This window comes from Calidris pugnax, unplaced genomic scaffold, assembly GCF_001431845.1.
Source record: "Calidris pugnax isolate Ruff unplaced genomic scaffold, ASM143184v1 scaffold41, whole genome shotgun sequence".
NCBI lineage: Eukaryota > Metazoa > Chordata > Aves > Charadriiformes > Scolopacidae > Calidris > Calidris pugnax.
In genome coordinates this window covers 6,387,825-6,411,421 of record NW_015094509.1, presented here as the reverse complement: position 1 = coordinate 6,411,421, position 23,597 = coordinate 6,387,825, and the positions used below count along the sequence as shown (strand labels likewise).

Here is a 23,597-nt window from a genome sequence, read left to right as displayed (position 1 = left end):
AAAAAAACAACCAAAAAAAAAAAAAAAAACAACCAAAAAAAAAAAAAAAAACAACCAACACTAAAAAAAAAAATACGTTTTTGGCATCATGCCTTCCAAAACACTGGGCACCAGTTCTGGAATGCATGAAAGCAGTATAGTTCATTTTTTTTAATGGCAAGTTCTCCAGCCAGTGTTAAGGAATTAGTTGTTCAGCAATAAATCCAGACCAAGATTAAATTAGCTTTAATTAAAACATACAAAACACCAATCCTTAGTGAGTTATTATTGGGCTTGCGGAATGAAAAAAGAAGTTGGCAGGAATAACAATACTGATTTCATCAGATGCCATCTACATATTTCACTCTTAGAGGAAATATATCTCAAGGGCCCTCCACCGCCCCCAAAAACAGCCCACAAAAACCCATTTGAGCCAAAGCATTTCTTGTTCATGATAGGTCATAGAAAAGGCAGCAAATATAACACTACATATAAATGCTATATGAAGTGTATCCATGTGCTAGCTGACTACAAAAAAATACATTTGAAAAAAAATTAGAAACACTGTCATAGTCCCAAATCTGATAAATTTGAACGTCCAAATCTCATACTTACATGCTTCCACGTGGATGACTTTTGAGTATATGCTGTATAGCACATGGACAGATGTTTATTTCAAAACAAATAGCACAACGAATCCAGAAGCATACCAGGAACTTAGCAAGATAAAGATTGAATCCAGAAATACAGTGACAGAATTTTAGTTTGAAAAAATAACACACATTTGTCCTAACATTTTTATAGATACACCTCAGTTGAAAAATTCCCAGGTTTTTTGAGCAGCAGCAGATATTGAAAGGAAACACAGTCTTGTGAGGGAACTCCCTTGTGCCCTGTGTTCTGTTCCCTTTTATGACAAGAAACATGTCATTTAGTATACTTATGAATGGAATTATATGATAAGGAGATACATCTTCTTATCCCAATATTTTAATGGAATATTTTCAGAAACTACTTCCAATTTTAAGTCTAAACATATTCATACTCCTTTATACTCATCTGTTCGTATGCTGCAACTGTCTTTTACTTTAAATGCCTTTCGTGGTGAGGAAAAACCTTCTTAGGTTTCAATTAACCTGTACAACTCATTTCATTCTTCTCCCTAACATAATCTTTTTCTGATCCTTTTCCTTTTCTTCTCCTACTGAAGTTTGAAACCATCTTCCATAAACAGTCAAACAAAAATGCACGCTGTATTTCAGATAATGGACAAACAGCCAGCATCACCTGTGGTCATCAGCTTCTTTCCAGCTCCTAATCCACCTTACAACACACTTTTTTTCTAATTATTTTCCAGCAGATTATTAAAAATACCCCTAACTGAGAGCATCAGCAGAACTGTCTTTAGAATACATATACAAATCTGAAGCAACCTACTAGCTGTCCTAGAGCCCTGCTTCAGAATTGGATAGCAGAGTCAATCACTCTGTTGCTATACATGTAGATATTATTTTATTATCATTAAAGGGAAATACACCTCTATTTCTTGTATCCAGTGCAGTGTCTCACCTGGTTTGTAACTTGGATATGACACTATACCCACTATGATCTAATCATGGAACATCATTCCAAATTTGACAGAATTATCAAAGGTACTTGTTACTGGATCTGCAGTGTCACTTACCTATTCTGTCAAGAATTCTGAGGTGACGATTACCCATCTCAGTCCTTGATCTGAGTGCATTTCATTTTCTATGTTTAATCTCAGTTACACACTACCATTACTCAGTTACAAATTGACCACTTCCCACACGGGTAAAGTTATCATCCTTCAGCAAAACTAATTTTGTACTGAGGCTTCAGTTTAGACCAAATACTTAAGAAGAAAGTACCATCTCTTTGTTTTGTCTTCTTTTTTCCTAAGGTTGAAAAAACATTTGTGCTTTTGGGTTTTTTTGGAAGGATCTAACTCAGTCGTGATGTTGGACATTCATATCAGTAGCAAACAATTGGAACCTGTATTCTTTGCACCATGAACTGTCAATACAGTATTGCATGAGTCACTTCTATGTTTCAAGCAAAAGCACTTGTGTGTTTCTAATTTCCCTCCCCATATAATTTTCTATTAATGGATGGTATAAAGAGTTACAAGATGATATAATAAAAAAAGCAGAGTGCAAGTATTGGGATCCCACAGTGAATGACCAAACAGAAATTAAACCATGTATTTGTCTAAGCAGAAGTTTCTCTGGTCGTTAATTGCAGAAGAGGATTGTAATTATGAAAACCTCAAGCGAGATCTTGGAAGAAGATTGGTGGGAAGGGGTGACATTGTCTGAAGTTAGGCACCCACATTAGGAACTTATATCCATGAAGAATAAGGTAACTTCAGGTGTTAAGCAGAGCACTTAATTTTCACATTGTATACTGTCCTAACCAAAATACTTCAGACACATTTGTGTCCCCTAACTATACAGAGAACTGTTGTACATAAATAAGTTATGTACACTTACATACATACTTAAGCAGACTAACTTTGGGGATAATTTCTCTTGCGGTGAACTCAGTTGCACAACAGAGGACATATTTTTATAGACATTTTCAGACTCAGACTTATTTTTTTTGTTACAGTTCGTGACAGTCAGAGAAGCTTATGGATGGGTTGCATCATTATCTACATGGCCTCTAGATGCCAGCCTTTGTGGACAGTACACATAGTTCTGCCCAGGAAAAAAAAAACAACACCAAAACATACAAACAAACAAAAAAACCAAACCACAAATAAACACATTCTAAACAACAATCCAAAAGCAAATATTGAGATGTGATGTACCAACCAACATACATTGCATAATTTGAATCCTGAGAGAAGCACAAAGCTATTTGTTTGAAAAGACAAGACTGGATGGAGAAGGCCAGCAAAATGGATTAATCGGAGGCAGATCAACAGCTTGGTAATAAATAAATGATGCCAGGAAAGATCACTTATGAAAGGCCTTGAAAGTAAAGATGAATAATTTGCTTGGTGCAATAAAAAGTTACCACAAACTGTGAAAATGAGCTAAGCAGCTGCATTCTGAAAGGATATGAAGGGGCTATAGCACATGTTCAGAAGGCTACAGAAAAAACACGATGACAGCTTTATGGGCTACATGGAAAGACTGCATCATAACACATCTTAATATTATCATGCAAGGAAACTGAGAAATATTTGGACACAGCTTGAAGCTGGTGAGGGGTTCAAAACACAAGTCTTCTGAGGAGCAGCTGAGGGAACTGGGGCCATTTAGCCTGGAGAAAAGGAGGCTGAGGGGAGACTTTATCACTCTCTACAACTACCTGAAAGGAGGGTGTGGAGAGATGGGGTTATTCTCTTCTCCCAAATAACAGGTGATAGGACTAGAGAAAACAGCCTCAAGCTGTGCCAGGGGAGGTTTAGATTAGATATTAGGAAAAATTTCTTCACTGAAAGGGTTGTCAAGCATTGGAACAAGCTGCCCAGGGAAGTGGTTGAATCGTCATCCCTGGAGGTATTTAAAAAACATGTCATGTGGTGCTGAGGGACATGGTTTAGTGGTGGACTTGGCAGTGCGAGGTTAACACTTGGATTCAATGATCTTAAAGGTCCAATCCAACCTAAATGATTCTATGATCAAATTATTTTGTCATGCAAGTAGGTAGTGTCCATGTCACATGAAAAAGCCACAAAAAGGATTCTGGTATTATTGTGATGGGTCAATGGACAAGTTACAGGAAAGAAAGTAAGACCTGCCTTTAACCATGTTGAACATGAACTGTGTGTTACCCAGAATGCCACAGATAAAATGGCTAAGACACATCTCACCTAAATTTCGATGCCTGTGTCTACACACTGATCCAGTCCCCCGTTACACTCAATGGAAACCTTACCAATCAACCTTAACAAAGTAGAAGGTTAGATTTAGTCAGATGAATCACACCTGTGGTGGGCTGATCCTGGCCAGCCGCGCACCCAGCCACTCACTCACTCCCCCTCAAAGGACAGGGGAGGTAATCAGAAAAACAAAAGCAAGAAAACTTACTAAACTGTCTTTATCTTGACCTGTAAGTGAAGAAAAGAAAAAGAACAAAAATAGCAATGCAAAGGCTATTCACCAATTCACCACCTCCTACAAGCAGATTGAACACCAACAATTTCACTGACTCTTATCATCTAGATCTCAATTGACTAGTAAAGAACGCAAAAGCAGCTTCCTGAGAGCTAGATACCTACACTGCAGAACATTTGTTTTATTAACACAATTGTAATTTGGAGAGAAAAACCCAACTCAGGCACTTAAGAGACATCTGCATGGACCTAGTAATTGAATTTTTGTGTCTGGGTGAGGAACACAAAATGAAACAGAAAGAAACACCTTTATATGATGACTGTTGATGGGGCATTAATTAATTTTAAAGGGAAAACAAAGAGAGGAATGAAGTGCTAGTTCAAGAACCAAATTAAGGATTTATTTGTTACTTTAAAGATATCTTGCTCTAGTCTACAAAAAAAAAGATTTTTGATAAACACGGGCAAATTATGTAGCGATTACCAAAACACGAAAGCTCAAATTTCTTAACCATCTGTGAAAGTATATAGCAACCCCCAAGACTAGATGGCAAAGTTCATTTTAGATTAAAAGGTTATTTTTCAATCTTAGGTATCAGAGTAAGAATAAGGAATCTATGCCTGAAAAATAAGGTGTTGAGTTATTATTAAATGATAGTTTTCTGTGCTGGAACTGATGAAGCCTAGTTGCTTTTACTGGTTTTGGTTTGCAGTGGACTGACTTTACAGTCTGAGACAGTGCAAGCTCCAACTGAATCTTTCCAGCAATCAGTGTGTTTGGAAGGACATTCCACCCCTCCCACAGCTAACACAGATTATCTAATGGCTAACAAGATATGAGTTTCTATTATCACTTTTTAGAACTTGTAGGGTCTGTTTCCACTGGCCATTTTCATACAATTTGTGGAAAATAATTCTGTTTGGCACTTTTTTCTCCATCTTGTAATTAGCTACAGGACTCTAAAATTAGAGGACATACACAGAGACCATCTAAGTATTGTTTCAATAGGCAAAAAGGACAGAAAAGTTCAGCAGGGAATTTTGGGACTCATGAATTAAGATTAACTTGGCATATTTAGCAGGCAATGAAAGAACAATAAGAACACTTGGAGAATGATGGGTTTCAGCAATGACTCATCACAAATGCTGAGTAGCACATCATGATAGTCCCTTGCCTTTCCTTTCCATCTCCCTACGTTCCTCAGTCTTCTCTCCCCCACTCCAGTACTGGATCCATCAGTTGCACTGAATGCCATCAATCAATGCCTTCCTTCTGAATGGTCAAATATGACTTGGGCATGTTTTAAACCACTTTCAACAGTATTTGAAAAGCAGAGTCAAAAGATTTACTCTCTGAATAAATTATTGTATAATTTCTTATGGATTTTTTTTGATAGTTATTATATTCTTTATTGGATAACATTGTGAGAGAGACAGAGCTGTGTGGGTTTACCTTAGATCAGTGTTAGGCAAAGTACCACCTTACCTTCTAATCATCCATTTCTTTCACACTGTTCAAGAAAGTAAAGACAATTAAATACATAGGTAGCATGACTTTCTAGTACACCATTCTTAGATTGTCACCACAGGACATAGTTTCTAGTGTGTGTGTGTCACGATGGAAGATATTTAAACCTGAACTCATATACGAGCTCAAGTGTTTCAGTTTTCAAATACCTGACTCCAAGATATCTTACAGGAGTTTGAAGGCTTAAATCACATTTAGAAACTAGTAATTTTTGACCCTGAAAATCAGAATATTAATGGTAGTAGATCTTTAAAACTTATCCAAAATAAAAGACGGCGTAAGAACTGCTATTCTGAACCCTCCTATACCTTTATAAAAGACTTTTTGGGAGCAAACATTATCTGCATACCTTGATTGCTGGGATTTCTATTAATTTTCTCTTTTATTTTTCTCCCTTATAAGGCAGACACCAAAACCTGCTACTGCACAGGAATTCTACAGAAACAAATCTCTGAAAATTCTGGGAGTAGTTATGAGCATTATCCTTGTTACATTCACTATGATACATTAAGGACAGTGACTTTCTTCTTTCCTTCCTTCCTTCACAAAGGGAATCCAACTATGCCATCTAAAATTTAGATTAGAAGTTGGAAAATAGACACACTAAACCAGATGAGACCAGCTGCCAGCCTGAGTAGTCTGGACATGGCTAATGCCAGATGAGTAAAAAATCCCACGGTAGGAAATTGTGAAAAACATAGCTCAGTTGGAATGTCTTTCTTAATTATTCTTAAGCTACTGGACTGCTCTCTATCCTGGAGTATGCACCTTTCATCACTCAGGAAACTGAAGTTTTTTCCATATGTTTCCATATACTTGAATTTACTTAAACATGTTGCTGGAACACCAAATTACACTGTGCTGTACATGTCAATTATCACTGGTTACTAATTTTTTCCTACCATTGTCAGAATTTCTGCCTTTCATTTTATTAAGAAAACGCTTTTTTTATTTTGTGGGTGGAAGGAAACAGAGACAATAAGACCTCTCAAAATTTTGGGGGTCTTTTCCCTTCATGCTATATAACAAATGGGACTTTTAACTTTCTTGCATGATTCTCACATTAAAGGATAGTCCAGGTAACAGGAAGGCTTTGAACACTAGGAAAAGAGATAATGCAAGCAGGGTCTAAAAAAATGTGTTGTGTTCAAGTAAAAGCACCACAAACATGATAAAATGCTTTGGTATCTAGCTCTCTTCCTTTTCCATCCCCTAAAATCTTTCTGAAATCTTGAAACATAGTGAGGAGAGAGGAAGGAAAAACAGGTCATCAGGAGGGAGAAGTTTCAATGCATTTGTTTTTAAACAGCATAAAATAAAGATAAAATTATTTCTGGATTTCATAAAAATAATCTACAAAACCAAAACAAATATTTTCTGTCTTCACTGGATTTTCTTAAATTTATGAGTTACATTAAATTACTTCTTGCTACAAGACTTAAACATGAAAATCCTGGCTAAAACTACCAGCAGTACAGAACTGCTGTTTAATTTAATATTTTTGATGAATTTCAACATACAATCATTAGCAGCATTTTAATTACAGTCGTTGTATATGCACATACCAGTGAAATTAGATACTTTACAGTGTTATGGTATTAAGGTTCTTAAAGTTAAATCATGCCAATGCAGATGTTCCTAATTACTTGAAAAGCACAAATACTTACACAAACTGGTTGCTTCCAGCTCCAGCATAATTGAATTAAAGGAATGCTTATAATTTAACAACATGAATGGTAGTTAAGTATAGCTAATATGGGAAATTGTTAAGAAATAATATATATAGCTCACATAAGGGAAGGAGTTAAAGTCCACCTGAGGCAGATAAGAAGCTGATTTGCCTGAGACAAATAAAATATTGCCAAAAGAGGGTGACACTATCAAAGACCCATCAAAACTCAACAAAATCATTTGTTTCCTGGTAGCAATCACTTTACAAACTTGCATTACTGGGATTTTAGGTTTCTTCAGGTCATTGTGCAGGCTTTTGGTTTCGGGAGTTTTTCTTTTTTTTTTTTTTTTTTTTTTTTTAAGCTGCCAAATGGAGTCTAGCTCCACCTCTATATTGCCACTTGAAAAGAGATGTGGTAGGTAAAGTGATACAGCTTTAAATCAACACAGAAGCTGAAGTATGCAAGCCGTGGATGCAGGCAGATTCTCCCCGTGGGCAATCAATGTCTCTGACAGAAGCACCCTTTATGCACAGAAAGTTGTTAATTTTTCCTGCTGCACTCCAGGCTTCCACAAGTAACAGTTTAATGCAAATGTTTACTCCAGAACATTATGCCTTATGATGCAATTGTCAGGTAGATATATTTTGCTTACCTTTTGAAATGTGGGAAGGTGGTCATTTAACTGATAAAACATTATCTATAACCATACACTGTGTGAATAGTGTTACTGCTTTCTTATTTTCTAAATTAAGTCTTTGAAAAATTGTCAAAGGGATGGGATATATAGTAAAGTCCCAGCTCACAGAAATTAGCTACAATAACACAAGGCATTTCTATTCACATTTGCACATCCACTGTATACACATAAGAGTTAAGACTATACTTTTTTCCCCCTGTATATTTTTATTTAGATTAAATCAACAGTAGATATACCAGCACGTCTTTTGTTTTAACAAAAGCTTTAAGATAATATTAAACAAGACAGAAAACAAAAATTAAAAAAAAAAAAAAAAAAGGAAAAAGAAGACCAGACCTATTCAGCATGACCAGATTTCAAACTATGAATCTGAAATGAGTTAACTGTACCTTGAGTCACCTGTTGGATGGCTAGCATCATCCCAGAAACTGTATCAGGAATTAAGTTTTCCTTCCAGTTGTAGACAGGCACCCATGTCAAGATGGGCAGCCTTCTCATGCACCAGAGTTTGATATCTTCAAGGCGAACAGCCTGGATCTTCCTCCAGACTGCACTTCTTTTCTTTTTTGCCCCTGTCATCATCCCTACCCCCCAGAAGCAGTTCTTCTTCCAGAAGAGTGAACAGTTGAGGAATCACCCTGATCTGTGTCAGCCTCCAGTTTTCTTCTGAGGTTTTTGCAGTTTCAAAACTACAGAGGAAATAAAAAATATTAACAGAAGCACTTAAGATTTCTGCAGCTGCTCTGTAACTATACTCAACAAAAATACTTATTAAAATGCTTCAATCATACAAACAGCTACATGAAATGCAGAGATCATGCTTTCTGCTCTTTGCAAAAAAAATTGCTCAAGTCTCACGGTAGTTTGCGATTCTTTCCAGTAACCTCCCGCTTTATATTCCCTGTAATGCTTGTGCTTTTGGCCTCAGTCCAGTGGCAAAAGGAGGTACGAGTGGGTGTGTGTACAATATAGGCTGGGCTATGCTAATAGGAGCGGGAAGTGCCCGGCGGAGCAGGCATCTCCCTGCCAAGCCCAGGAGAGCAGCCTCGGCTCTCCCCCGAGAGAGGGGTTGGCTGCAGTTGGAGGGCATGAAGTCCTCAGCAACCCCGGTGCTAGCAAACTTGTTTTACTCCCTCACTGCTTTGTCTTCCAAATGACAGTTACAAGCTTGTTTCTGTAGAAAATTCAGAACATCAGGTAGCAATAAATCCTGCTGAAAACATATACAGCTTTTCTCCGGAGGCAGAAGTCTCAGACTACTGTGTCCAGTTTTGGGCCCCCTACCATAAAAAAGACATTGAGGTGCTGGAGCGGGTCCAGAGAAGGGCGACAAAGATGGTGAGGGGTCTGGAGAATAAGTCTTATGAGGAGGGGCTGAGGGAGCTGGGGTTATTCAGCCTGGAGAAGAGGAAGCTGAGGGGAGACCTTATTGCTCTCTACAGCTACCTGAAAAGAGGGTGTAGAGAGGAGGGGGTCGGTCTCTTTTCTCAAGTCACAGGCGACAGGACAAGAGGAAATGGCCTCAAGTTACACCAGGGGAGGTTCAGGCTGGATATTAGGAAAAATTTTTTCACTGAAAGGGTTCTCAGCCATTGGAATGGGCTGCCCAGGGAGGTGGTTGAGGCCCCATCCCTGGAGGTGTTCAAAAGACGGGTTGATGTAGTGCTGGGAGGGATGGTTTAGTGATGATGCTCCTTGTTTGTTGTGTGGGTGTCTATTTTTGTCAGTTAGGTTGACGGTTGGACAAGATGATCTTTAAGGTCCCTTCCAACCTAGAAGATTCTGTGATTCTGTGACTAAACTGTAGCAAGCTCAAAGTGCAGTGAAGGACTGCAAGCTATCAGCTCCACGTGGAAAGTGCCAAAAAACACTTGTTGACGATCATTCTTCTCCCAAGCTACCCCTTTCTGCTTTTAGTAGTCCACCCAGCAAAGGCTGTCTCCATGAAGACAGCTCACCAAGTGACTTTCGATGGTGTAATAACTTCACGGAGCTTGTGCGTGATACGAAGCACTTGGACACAAAGTGATAAGAGCATGGAAGAGGCTCATGTGTCAACACATCTAAATGCCTTGTGCAATATAGAACAAGGACACAGTGGCATTCCTCAAGATTTTTGTATCTCTAGATGGCAAAGAAATTTAAGTTAAAGTGTAAGAGCCATCACATGGCTCAAGTGTCTTCCCAATCACTGTTCTGCAAGAGTCAATATAAATAATGATATTTTTAAATATTTCATTTATATAAATTAATTTGCATATTATTGCTTAGATTAAGGTGAATAAAACTGAAGCATTGATCACTCAAAACAGCTCTGGAAAAATGAGGCTTTGCTTCCAAATGCAACAGGGAGAAAAGTACAAGGGTGAATGCACCAGAGTTAGTTCGGGTGGTGTCCACTGATGTGACCCTTAGAAGTGCAAAGGAGAAAAAGAAAAAAGGCAGGAAAAGGTTGCTTCAGACAGACCTTCACCTTTAACTATTCCAGGCGTGCTTATTTTCTGCTCTGCTCATCCTTTAACCATGTCTACCTTTTAAATAACAGAAGAAATACACAAGACATGTTTACCTTACTTATGCTCACTGGAATAAACATCTAAGCATCGATTCTTTTTTTCTTTTCTTTTGGTGCTGTTTTGGGTGTGTGTCTGTGTCCCTGTTTTTAGCTTGAAAGGGCTGATCAAGGACTTCATAATCAAGGTTTTTATGGCTGCCAGGTGTTTCACGACACAGACCTTTCCCTACTTCCAATGATCAGAAGTGGCTGGGAATCCTCTGAGGTACAGTGAGTTACTCAGGTGTCAGGGGCTGCTTAGTTTCAATAAAGTGTTTGGTACCTTCTAGCTTTAATAGCAATTACTGGGGGGAAAAAATTCAAAATACATTTCTATACATAGGTATGTATATGTAAATGTATCAAATCCAGGTACTTGTGCAATAGACACTAATCCCAGGTTTTTTTGGTTCATGGTTCACTAGAAGCTCTGAATATTCTGAAACAGTCAAAAAAAAAAAAAACCTGTTATGAAACCAAAGAACCATCACTAAACACACAAGAACATACTCTCCGTTCTTCAAACTTCAAGCACCAAAATGCTGAAGCTATTTGAAAAAGTCTGTAAATGAGATTTTCCCACCTCATATTTGCAGAGTAAATTGAGACAGTTGTCATCAATCCCAGATTAGTATCTGAACTCCTAGGATTATCCGTATCAACACACTTTTGTCCACCACCACCAACAAGGGATGATTTCTCTCTATGGGTGTGTGCATGCATGAATGCAAATATCTTACAACCAGTACTTGAAAATAAGCCCTGCTAATTAGACACAGACAGAGCTGCACCATGCAAAGTCCTTGGGATGTCCGTGCTGACATGGAATTGTGTAGAAATCTTGTTTTACTCCAACAATTGATTTGATGAGTGAAAAAATTGCATCATCATTAAATCTGGAGTTGATAAACATCATCACTAGACTTGAAAAACAATGTTCCTTGTTGTAATTTTGGAGTTAATAAACTACCCTTAGTTAACAATGACACAAAGCAACATATCCTTTATAGCCCCCCCCCCCCCCCAGACAAAGAAACCAAAAATTTTAAGGGAAAACAGAGGTACAGGTACACATAACAGCAAACCTACGCCTCACTATGCAGTAGTCCAACGTTTGAATCTTAAAGAAACATCAGAAAACACTTTCCTAAAACACAATGGTATCCTGACCGAAACACATACTGTATCACACACTTGATGTTTAAACTTTTTCACATCATGGGGCTATAAACCCCCCAACCTATGCAGGCTTGTCATACTTCAAACTGTATCACGATGTACACAAGCTATCAGGACTGTCAGACCCTCTCTTTTCCTTAAACAGGTGTATAAAACTTTGTTTTCTGGAACAACAAATTATAAGCATGAGGAACCTCAGTTTTCATGTGTTTAAATCAGTGTATTCACACCCACAGAGCTGTAAAGTTCGATCACTTGCAATTATCTCTTTTGATGAGCTTGTACAAGTAAAGCCTATTTGGTCTTCTTTCCTGGAGAATACCCAATAGTATCATTCTAATAGTGTGCACATGGACGATGCTAAAAAGGTTACTACCATAAGTCAAAATTTAGAACACAGATAGTACATAAAAGGAAAGAATGATTGCATCATGGATGAGATCTGGTGGGCTTTTCAAACTTGGCTTATGATAGCTTCACTGAAAAATGAGGTAATCTCTGTGGGGACACTACATTTTCATCAGCTCCTCTAACAATGACATACACTGGATATTTGTACACATGTTGGATACGTGGAGTTAGAAGGTTTGATGCTCTGGCCTCAAAGGATAAAAAAAAAACCCCAAAAAACTAACACCTTACCCCAACCTAGACCTCAAAAAGAAAAATTTCTGGCAAACTCTGAGACAGAAGTCCTAATCCTTACTTCATATGGAAGGAGCTTTTGCAGGAAGCCACAGACGTGGATGCCACGATGGAAATAATGTGACTTGCTCTTTGTAATCTTACTCAAGAAAACAGGTTATTAAAGATCTGCAAACATCCAATATTAAACCGATTTGGACTAACTAAACCTGTATTCATAGAATCACAGAATCATAGAATGGTTTGGGTTGGAAAAGATCTTTAAAGGTCATCTAGTTCCAACCCTCTGCCATGGGCAGGGACATCTTCCACTAGATCAGATTGCTCAAAGCCACAGCTTCTCTGGGCAACCTGTTCTAGTGTCTCACCACCCTCACAGTAAAGAATTTCTTCCTAATATCTCATCTAAATCTACCCTCTTTTAGTTTAAAATTGTTACCCCTCGTCCTATCACTACACTCCCTGATAAAGAGTCCCTCCTCATCTTTCCTGTAGGCCTGCTATAGGCTCTCCCCAGAGCCTTGTCTTCTTTGGCTGAACAACCCCAACTCTCTCAGCCTGTCCTCATAGAAGTGCTCCAACTCACTGATCATCTTCATGACCCTCCTCTGGACTCACTCTAGCAGGTTCATGTCCTTCTCATGTTGGGGTCCCTGGAGCTGGATGCAGTACTCCAGGTAGAGCCTCACAAGAGCAGAGTAGGGCGGGGAGAATCACCTCCCTTGATCTGCTGGCCACACTTCTTTTGATGCAGCCCAGGATACGGTTGGCTTTCTGGGCTGCCAGTGTGCATTGTCAACTCATGTCCAGCTTTTCATCCACCAACACCCCAAAGTCCTTCTCTGTGGGGCTGCTCTCAATCCACTCATCGCCCAGCCTGTATTTGTGCTTGGGGTCACCCTGACCCGGTGCAGGACCTTGCACTTGGCCTGGTTGAACTTCATGAGCTTTGCACAGGCCATCTCTCAAGCCTGTCCAGGTCCCTCTGCATGGCATCCCTCCCTTCTATAGCATCAACCACACCACTCAGCTTGGAGTCATCTTGATGTATTCCAGCTGATTTACATCATTTGTTCCCCAAGAACATCCAGTTCATCCAAATCACTTCCCTATGTTCTCTCATCTACCCTGACTGGGCAAGGGAAAGTACATGCCATCATTAATCTAAAGCTTTGTGCATCTTTCCAGCTCACTGGCTGCTGCACAACTGAATATATAACGATTAAGCTCTCCTCAACTTTTCTTCACTTTCAATTTCCATTATTCCTTGTCCTCTATCCTGATCAACAATTTCTATGAACTCAGTTTTGATACTGATGTCTTTCTGCCAAATGCAGATAAAAATGGCTAAAGGATTCAGAGGATGCTGGATGACAGACTTGAGAAAAAAAGACAGGCAAAAGACTTGGTCACACAACGATTGTGTTTTTAGGAAAGATGGCTAAAATTCCAAGAGAAATCATACAAAAAATTCCATGTGTGTTTGACAAAAAACAGTTGAAGTGGAATGATAGTCAGATTGAACCAGGTACTACTGCAAAGAGATGAACCTTTTCAGTCCACACATCACAGAACACAGCACATGAGAATATCACACAAGCTACTACAACAAGAGGGTGACAGAAAACAGAACAACACAAAAACAGTGACAAAACTCCATACCTTCAACAGAACATTCCCAAATCTCAAGAATTTGTAAAACAGTAAGTTATTATACACATGTATTACATAAAATACTGAACTACACCACAGAAGCTGCATACATTTAAGGATGCAAATTATTTACTATTGAAACTGAAGGAACTTGCCCCTCTGAAATTCTGGTGCATCAAAACTGAACATAACTCTCAAACTCTGAAGCTTCCTAATACGTCTTTGAAAGGTGGATGCAATGCATTTATTTTTCAGTAATACCCAACTGTAAAAGTAATCCTGATTTCAATCATCAAATACCTAAGTGCGGACCTGAATTGAACAAGATACGATTCTTGCCCCGCACAAAACAGATTAAGCTGAAGTCTCCATCCCTTCATCATAGGGGATGTTTAGGAGCCGTTATGGCTTGACACTAATAGCTCCTTTTGCCACGGAGTAATCAGAATTATCACAAGATAAAGGTGAAAAACCCAGGCAGCACACAAGTCAGACCCTGGCTCAAATGGCTTGGGCTCGACTTGGAACATCTCTTGAAATGGGGTTTTCAGCACCATTGCTGCTGCTGTGCTGCACAAAACTGTGTGAAGCAACAATGACATCCAGTGGCTTAGCCTGGTAATTTTTCTCCGGTTATTGCAGATCTGTAACATCAACAGAATCTTTATTCGCTGTATTTCAAATGTATTTACTGGTCAGAGATTCAAGACAGGAGGTCGACAGATAGATCAGCAAGGTACTGAACAGTGGGGGTTCCTAGTGCTCAGATACACTCTGCTCTCAGCTCATCTAATGAATGAGAAATACAAGTGCAGAATAGACCAAAAAGATACCTGGATAATGCAACCATGGTATTGCACTCCATTCCTGTTGTGATACTTACAGCTGTCTACTAATAATTAGCCACACAGTTTCCAAAGAATATAAAAGACATTAAAATTATTGGAAAATTATATTAAATTATTTTAGCACACCTAAAATGAGCAAAGGAAACCTAACGGTGGCTGTCTCTTAGGGAAAACATCTGTAAAGAAAATCTTATTTTTCATTCTCTTTTAAGATTGTTTCTAGCAACTGTTTAAAAGTCAACTTGCCTTCTAATTAGTAACAAAAAAGTTTGTTGTTTTTTTTTTAAACTAAGGATAAGTGTCACAGAATCAGCTGTAAACTGAGATTTATGAATTTATACATTTGAGAATGCATCTTCACAGCCAAAATACATAAAAATATATACAGCTACACTGACATTAAACACGGAAATATTTTGTGGCACCCATTAGTCTTGACACAGACTCATCTCTCCAAGGGAGATGCTGTTTAAGGTCTCAACATCAAAAATGCATATTGAAAAAAAATGTTTAAATCACAAGCATTGGCTTCTTCATATTATTTTGCTTTTCCAAATGTGGTCAAACTGCATAAATCAGATTTTCTCACTTTTAAGTGCACAAACTAGCCTATAAGCCATGCAATGAAAGGAGACAAATTTAACTTTGGAAACCAAGAGATCCAAGTACCTTATGGGCTGGTGGGTGCTCAGCAGCCTGCGGAGCAGCTGCACTGCAGAAGCTCTTTATTGGTTTTGGTTTTAGCCTCGACCACATGATGTTCAAAACTGCTGCTTGCTACAAATCCCCACCATTTCAAATCAGTGGGTACTGAGCATTTAAATACACCTCGGAGGAGTATCCATCAGAGAGCCTGAGACCTCATCTGTAAATGGTGGTGCTGAGACCTGGCCACTGAGGTGCTAATGCAGCTGGCAAAACCAAACCTGAACTCCCATGACAGGGCTCCATTTTTCCTGGAATTCAGATGGAACTGCCTTGCAAGTTAGATAAACAGCAGATAAGTCTAAAATGTAACTGTGTTCAAAAAGTGGAACCCCATGTTCCCAAGCCACCAAAGAGTTCATGCATAAAGTTACTTTTTACCCGCATTAACACAATGTTCTCCTTAATCACATAACATTTAGGTGCTCACTGATTACGGTTTGTTTAATGAGATAATTGTTTGGGAACAACTACCATGAAACAAGCATTCCTCAAGAATTTTACCTCCAGATATCCTTGGAATCATAGAATGATTTAAGAAGGGAGGGACCTCTGAAGGTCATCTCATCCAAAGATTTCCTCAAAGAAGGGATAACCCCAAAGCCAGACCAAGTTGCTCAGGACCTTGCTCAGAAGCATTTTGCAAATCTCCAAGGATGGAGATTCCACAAGCCCTGGGGACAAACAGTTGTTGTGCTTACCTCTCCTCACTGCATTCCCTCCTCCCCCTCCATGTACTCAATCAGAATTTCCCTTGCTACTGCTTGTGAGAGTGACTCTTGTCCTTCTGCTCCACAACTCTGACAACAGGCAGGTTCTATCTCCTCTGCCACCTTCCCTTACTTCTTCCTCAGACACGAGTGCCTTGCTTCAGTTCGCTTTCAAGGGGACTCAAAAAATAAGGCAGTCTTATTAGAAAAACGATCACACACGAACTTGATCAAAATGCTGATGATCTCTTTTATCAATAAGACAACACAGGTTGATTCCAAGCCTCCGGACACAAGTATTTTTAAGGTAGGTGCAACAAACTTCCCTGGAGTGGAGTAGCAGCAACGTGTGACTAAATAGAAAGCCACCCATGGGCCACAGTAACAGCTGCCTGTGGGTATGTTGGGTACAGGAAAACCTTAGCTACCATCAACATCATGAAAAAGAATAGCTTTACTAGCCGTATAATAGATCAATAAAACAAATGTCAAGTGAGAGGAAAAGAATGCTGGAATGTGATATCGCTGTCCTTTTGCTTCTAAAGTGAGGCAGAAAGAATCATTTTCCTGTAGCATCTTCTGCGTTACTGTTTTTTCCCAAAATCATACACTACATTAAACACTGTAGGCAACATAGGAAGTTTTTCATGTTCTCTGTCAAGTGTTACATCATCTTACGGCAGAGGAGCAGATACAAAATCAAAGATTATCCCAATTTACATTGCCTTCCTTCAATAGTAAGTTTTTGCTCTGACACTGTTATAGAGAGAAGATACCACTATCTGAATGATCAGCAACACCTCGCCCTGCCTCCAGACCCTTCAGCAGAGAGAATCCCTCCTTCTGCATCCCAAGATAATCTTATCACACCCCTTTTCCTTTGTGTGAAAGCCTCCAAATGCCTTGTTTCTACCCTCTCTTACTATGCACCGGGCTGCTGCTAACTATTAACTATTTACACCATTCAGTGCTACTGTCAGTTAGAAAAACCTGCGATTTTAAAGTGTCCCTATACTTTACTCATTGGCTTATTGAGCCAGCTGAAATGGATACTTCATCACCTCACTAAGGAAACTCAGCTAAAAGTATATTTATAAGGCAGAAAATTAATCCAGATCTGTAGGTTGCCATAGTATGAATCACAGCGTTAATAGATTTTACAACATATGACAGAAAATACAGCCATTCAAAAAGAAAAATCTGTGAAATATAATAATTAAAATTTAGTATTTAAATAGCTAGTATCTTCCTGCCCTCAGAGACTGCAAGCTGATGGAATTCCAGGGCCAGAGCCAAGTGAAATCCATGAAGCCTGTGGGACAGCTGAAACAGTTCCTGAAAAACCCAATCTAAGAGCATTAACAAATTCACATAGACCTTTTTCCCCTGATTTTAATTTAAAATATCTCAAAAATTATTTTATGAGACTACTACCTTCTAGTCTGCATACTTTACAGAAAGTTTCATGTAAAGAATGCACAGTGCATGCTGAATAAAACTGGGGTTACTTTTCAAACACGAGCCCATAAAGACTTAAATGCTTTCCCTCCCCAAAATTTTTTTTTGCCAAACTGACCTAATAATAGTCAGCAAGTAATGAGAAAAATCCAGTGTGTTGTACACAATGCTACCCTCGTGGTTAAGAAGCTAGAGAGAAGACAAAAAAAATCTGTGCTAGTAACAATCTGAACTGTAACACCAATTTTTATTTGTTCCAGAAATAAGCCTGAAAGATATATAGAGGCATGAGAACATTATTTTTTCTAAAAAACTTTACTACTAGAAGGGAAAGTAATCTCGGAAAAGTAAGTCACACAACTGATGGCTGTACTGAACTATCTTGCTTACTTCAATAAAAAGTCTCAGCCTTGCTTGGGACTTAGTGGACTAGACACACACAGAACATGTAAGTTTGAAATAAAGTATTTTAAACTACCCCATACACGTGCCCACAGCATATAAATAAAATAATAATTAATTCCAAACTCCAACAGTTTAGAAATAAATCATACTAAATCCCCCGAAATACTTGCCACCCGCTCTGCAATCAGGAACCTTGTTGTTACTTGTCCAGTACTTTCTTCCAAAGTGCCAGGAACAAAAACAACCCAATCTGTGTACGGTAGCTCAGAACACTGTGACTCTGCATGCCAGGTCCTTAAGAAGCCATGAACATTTATCAAAAAAAAAAAAAAAAAAAAAAAAAAGAGAGAGAAAACACTGCTCATTCTATCCAGACTGCTATACTATCCAGATGAGACCATAGATTTTATTCAAAGTTCCCATTTTATTCAAAGTTCCCACTGCACAGACACATATTCCCTGATTCCCAAGCCACAGTCCATTTTAATTTGCATAAAAAATACAGAGTAATTGAGATGACAACCCAACCAAAAGCAGCTACTTGCACATTTTATGAAACTGTGTACATTTTACACAACTGATTGTGTAAGAAATTAATCCTATGTATGATGAGACTTGCACGGGCCAGACTCTGTCATTTGGACATTTTTGCCCCAATTGTTACTGGCATATAATTACTGCAGATAAATCTGTTCGAGGTGATCTTGAGCAACGTATTCTATCTTTATACCTCCGCTTCACATGCTAATTAAGATATACTCCTGTTCTCTTCTTATGTGATTGCTAACGACCTCATTGATGAAGAAAAGGCTGTCATTTTCCTGCTTTCTTAAGTATCGTCTGTTACTCAGATTAGCCAATTTAAAATTAGTGGTAAATGAGACAGTCTCCATAAATGCCTTATGGCTTTGAAACATGATCCCTTTTCCTGGGGTTCCAGGGAAATGATCTACATTGCACAACACAGCATGTCTCATTTTTCCTTGGAATATGAAAATGGCACCAACTAGACCGTGGAGAACAGATGATAAAGATGGGACGATGTGCTTGGCGTGGCGGTGGTGTATGGTGTTCCATCCTCCTTGAGGGAACAGAGAGAAAGGAGAAGACCTGCAGCCACGGTCCAACTAAAGAGAAATGGTTGATTCCTTATCATGACTGCATTGTGCAAACTTTAGTTAAATCATGCTTTTAAGATGTTTGAAAAGTTTGTTTGAAATGTGCTTATCAGGGCAAGAAATACACCACTGTTACTGGACAGCTGTTGCAGAACTTCAGTTGTAATCAGTAATCAGGAAGACTGTTTTTCATTGTATATGCATTTAAAATTTTACATACACATTTAAAAATCTATTTTTATCATTTTCTCAGCCTCATTTTCTCTAATCCCATAAACAATGGGAACACAAAAGCTACATTTTACTGAGTTTAAAGAAAAAAAAGAGTTCTAAAAGATTAAACTGGCTTTCATAGCAGTTATGGAAAGATTTCTACTGCCCCAGTGATTGCCTAATTGCCTGTGGAGTGCTTTGTTAAATGAAAACGCACTTGAGTATATGGCTGGATAGTTTGCTGATTCAGGTGCTTTTGTTTAGTTACTCTTGTAACTAAATGTAACTTTTTCGCAAATGACACAAACCATTTTCTTTTGCCTTTTCCCCCCCATAGTTCCTTTTCTATTGCTACTTTTGAAATGCAGACTTTTTAGCTCTAGTGTTGATTTTTCCTTCTCTTCCACTGCTTTACAATTCATTTTCCTCCTCCTGCGCAAGATTTCCAAGTTCTGGCTTTCATGTTCCATACAGGCATTTCCCTTCCACCCCATTAAAACCTCACCCTTGTGCTCAAGTGTGTGATGCAATTATTAAATGAGGTTTTTTTTTTTTCTATCACAGATCAGTTTTGCACTTTCCTGGTTTAGAATTAATTCCTTCAAATGAATCTTTTATTCATAAATTTACAGTATTTGTAAATTAGACATTAAATAGCATTAGCCATAAGGCATATAGCACAGATTTGTTGTTTCAAACTGTGATTACTTTTAGTTAATTTTGCCAAAGTTGAAATTGCAATAGGATTTCGCTAGAGAGAGGGGAAGCTTTCAGCTTTCCCCAGGATACAATAATTAAAAAAAAAAATACCTTGCTTTAAAACACATCTTGGGACAGTTTCTACAGAAAACCTTGCTATCAGAATGAGAGAGAGAAACTTAGACTAATTCAGAGGGGGTCTTTTCAAACTTCAAAGAAGTCTGGTGTGCTTACTACTACCATGACTTTGTTTTCCAACTATTCTTTTACCTCCTGCTGCCTCGAGCCATCTTAGACCCCAGTGTCTGATAAACGAGGGCCCTGTCTGCCATCAAAGACTTATTTTATCTGCATTTATAATCAATACCTACCCTTTTGACGATTGCATCCGTATGTTTGTTCGTAAAGTGCGCTATTTAAAGAGAAAACAACTTAAAACAGTCTAACATCATGCAGGAAACACTGTGAAATGGTATTGTAACAAAGCTGGTTTTGAAAAAGAAAATGGGGCAAAGGTTTCGGTGTGAATTAGAATGCATCTAACAATAAAACCTGTTCCCATTGTTCAAAGTGAAAAGATTATGCTGAAAGTCTTCATTGGCTCCATCACAAAACCGAAAGTCTCTAGAAGTGTATGCATCCCAGCAATTCTTTATTCTAAACAGAAAACCTGTAGAAAAAATTCTGCACCTCGTTATGGAACTTTTATTTACTTATTCTTAAGCCTGATAAGTATCTGCTATAGGAATAGTAGATTTAGGTGCATTATTTCAAAAGAAGTAACTTTGGATCACTGGAAGAAGCTTACTAAACACATCTTAAATTCAAGCACCTTAAGAATCCCACTGAAATTACTGACTAATTATGCCCTTAGATTTAGGAATATGTTTCCCAAATCAGTTTTGTCTTTGTGACATCACTATCATTTCACAAGAGAAATAACAAACAACTAATTTCAGGGGAGAGAGAAATTACATAAATAATCAGATACTTAGCATAAGAGTAACAATAATCTTGCTTCCACATGAAATCATCCATAGAAATAAGACCAAAGGCAGAGTATAAATATGGAATTTCTAAAGATAAGGTAATTCATGCTTTCTAAATGTTTTCCATGAGGCTTAAACTTGAAGAGCTTCTTCAAGTTTAAAGTTGTTCCAGGAAAAAAAAACAACACCACAGAACCTCCAAACATTGAAAAGCTGATATTTTTTCTTCATTGTTAAGAATGTATCTGTTTCTACATTAAGACATCTATACACCAAATTTTAAAGACCAATTTCAAAACTTAGGAGTAAGACGTGTAATGAAAATGCTGAAACATGTTAGAAGTATCAAGTTATGCACATCCAAACATTTTCTGCAACTTTAAAATTTGAACTCAAAGTCTCTAAATGAAAGAAATGTTAATCACAGTATTACATTACAACACATGGAAGAAGCCAGTTCAAACAGCAACCATATATCAATTGTTTATGCTTTACCTAATAAAACCCTGAATAATGTTAAGCAATGTCATCTGCTTGATCTATCCATTGCTGGAGTTGAAACAGCCAAAACCACCACCATTACAGACTTACAAGGAATAATTACATATATGAATAGGTTACTACTTCGGAATTAATTTTCCCTCCATCTGGTGTACATTTTATTTTGACCACAAATGAGGTACTATCCTAGGAAACTAATTAACAATCATTGTCAACAATACCAAAGAGAGCAATCCGATTGATCTACTGAGTGCAGTCCTTGTGTGCTCTATGGCACAGCAGCAGCCCATGGCCACTGGGTTGGAGCCCAGCACCATCCCTATAGGTAACAAGTGTACATTTCAGCTTCTCTTCATTTTCTTCTGAAAGCTAGAGACACTGTATATGTACTTTTTGAGGAAAAGCTGTAACATCAGTATTTCAAAATCGCTTTCCAAAAATCTGCACTACAACTACTGCTGAACTCTTGTTCTGTCAAACTCTCTGTGAAGCATTAGTTTTTCTCCAAACAGTGTAGAAGGCACAAAGACTTCCAAGGGCACAATTTAAACTCAAATTTTGTCGTCAAGGCTAATATTTAAATCTTCTGTGTCATATGCAACACTGGGTGAGGAGTGAATGGTAACGTTGCTGCAGAAAACAGATGTTTCCCGAGACCACAAAAGCTACTTTGATATTTTTTCATTTAGGAAGAAGAAATTAATTTATTATTTATATGGCAGTGCTGCATTAACTGGGTCCGGACTTCAGGGAAAACATCCACACCATTAAATATCTGAGGGCCAGGAAATCACACAATCACAGAATCTTCTAGGTTGGAAGGGACCTTAAAGATCATCTTGTCCAACCGTCAACCTAATTTTGACAAAAATTGCTCATCTGAGCGCCATTATCGAATGTTAAAAAAAAAAATAATTAACAAACTGACAAGCCCATCTCACACAGTGATGCTACAAAACCCATCCCAAAGGCCAAATTGAAAAGAAAGATATTGTTGGACAATGAGTTATAATTACCTCATTTTACACTGGAGAACTTGAAAATATTCTGATAAGTATAAATGCTCTACATTTTATCTAAATAATTATCTTCAAATGGAAAAGGCGATGAATACATAATTTGATTTTTTCTGTTATTGTGAAGGTCCCTGCTTCCTCTCACCACTGTGTTGACTTCCCTCAGACAGACAGCAAGAAAAACACCTAAACAAAAACATCCTCTCCCGTATTAAAAGAAAAAAAAAAAACCCTGACAAACAGCAAAGTGCTCTTGTTTGTTGCTTTGCTTCCATGAGTTATCAGACGAATTTCAAGGCTGGAGGTATTTCTTAAGTTAAAATCTTAGCACATTCCAATGCAGCTCTCCAAATGAAATAAAAAAACCAAAACAGTGTATTTACTGTTACGAAATATCTGAAATACCTGTTTTGTTTGAACACATCCACAGCAGGATGATAGCTTAAAAAAAGGGATTTGGGTTTTAGTACTGAAATAAACTACAATAACATATATTAAGCAGTAAAAAAACCCTACTTACTACTTTTTCTGGCTTAATTATCAAGCTTAGCTGCTTTTCACTGACTTCATTCTATCTAACCTGGTGAGGTAATTTTAGCTTGCGTGGTATAAATCATTGGCAAGATTAACAATCCATATTAAGATGAGGTATGTTTTACTGCTGCTCAGCTAAACATGTCAGCTAAAGTAATTATGGCTATGAAGCTGCATTTAGTTTTCCATAATGGGATCCACACGTTTACACACATTTGGAAGGCGGCATGTCCACCTCAGTCTCCTTCAAAAGCAGTTTTTAACTGCATTACATCATTTCATATGGGGTTGAAAGTTCATTATCCAGCACACAAATCGTTTACTCCCCAAACTCCCTAACTTTAAGAGGATCTGGGGAAAAGCTCTACGGAATCTAGGATCAGCACTACGGAAAGTCAATGTCTGT

At 38.1% G+C, this 23,597-nt stretch overlaps 1 protein-coding gene across 4 annotated transcripts in view; it reads right to left on the bottom strand.

Moving 5' to 3' along the window:
• SLC26A7 (solute carrier family 26 (anion exchanger), member 7) overlaps window positions 1–18,417 on the bottom strand; it is an 82,762-nt gene extending 64,345 nt beyond the window's left edge. For 2 of the 4 annotated variants that reach the window (XM_014965163.1, XM_014965167.1), the window contains exons 1-2: window positions 18,292–18,417; window positions 8,354–8,653 (exon numbers count right to left, since the gene is read on the bottom strand). In XM_014965163.1, coding sequence (XP_014820649.1) covers window positions 8,354–8,546 — 193 coding nt within the window. In that variant the 5' untranslated portion in view covers window positions 8,547–8,653; window positions 18,292–18,417. Of the gene's footprint in view, window positions 1–8,353; window positions 8,654–18,287 lie in introns of all 4 variants that reach the window. The other 2 variants (XM_014965164.1, XM_014965165.1) reach the window with 2 other exon arrangements.
• Between the last annotated feature and the right edge of the window lie 5,180 nt (window positions 18,418–23,597).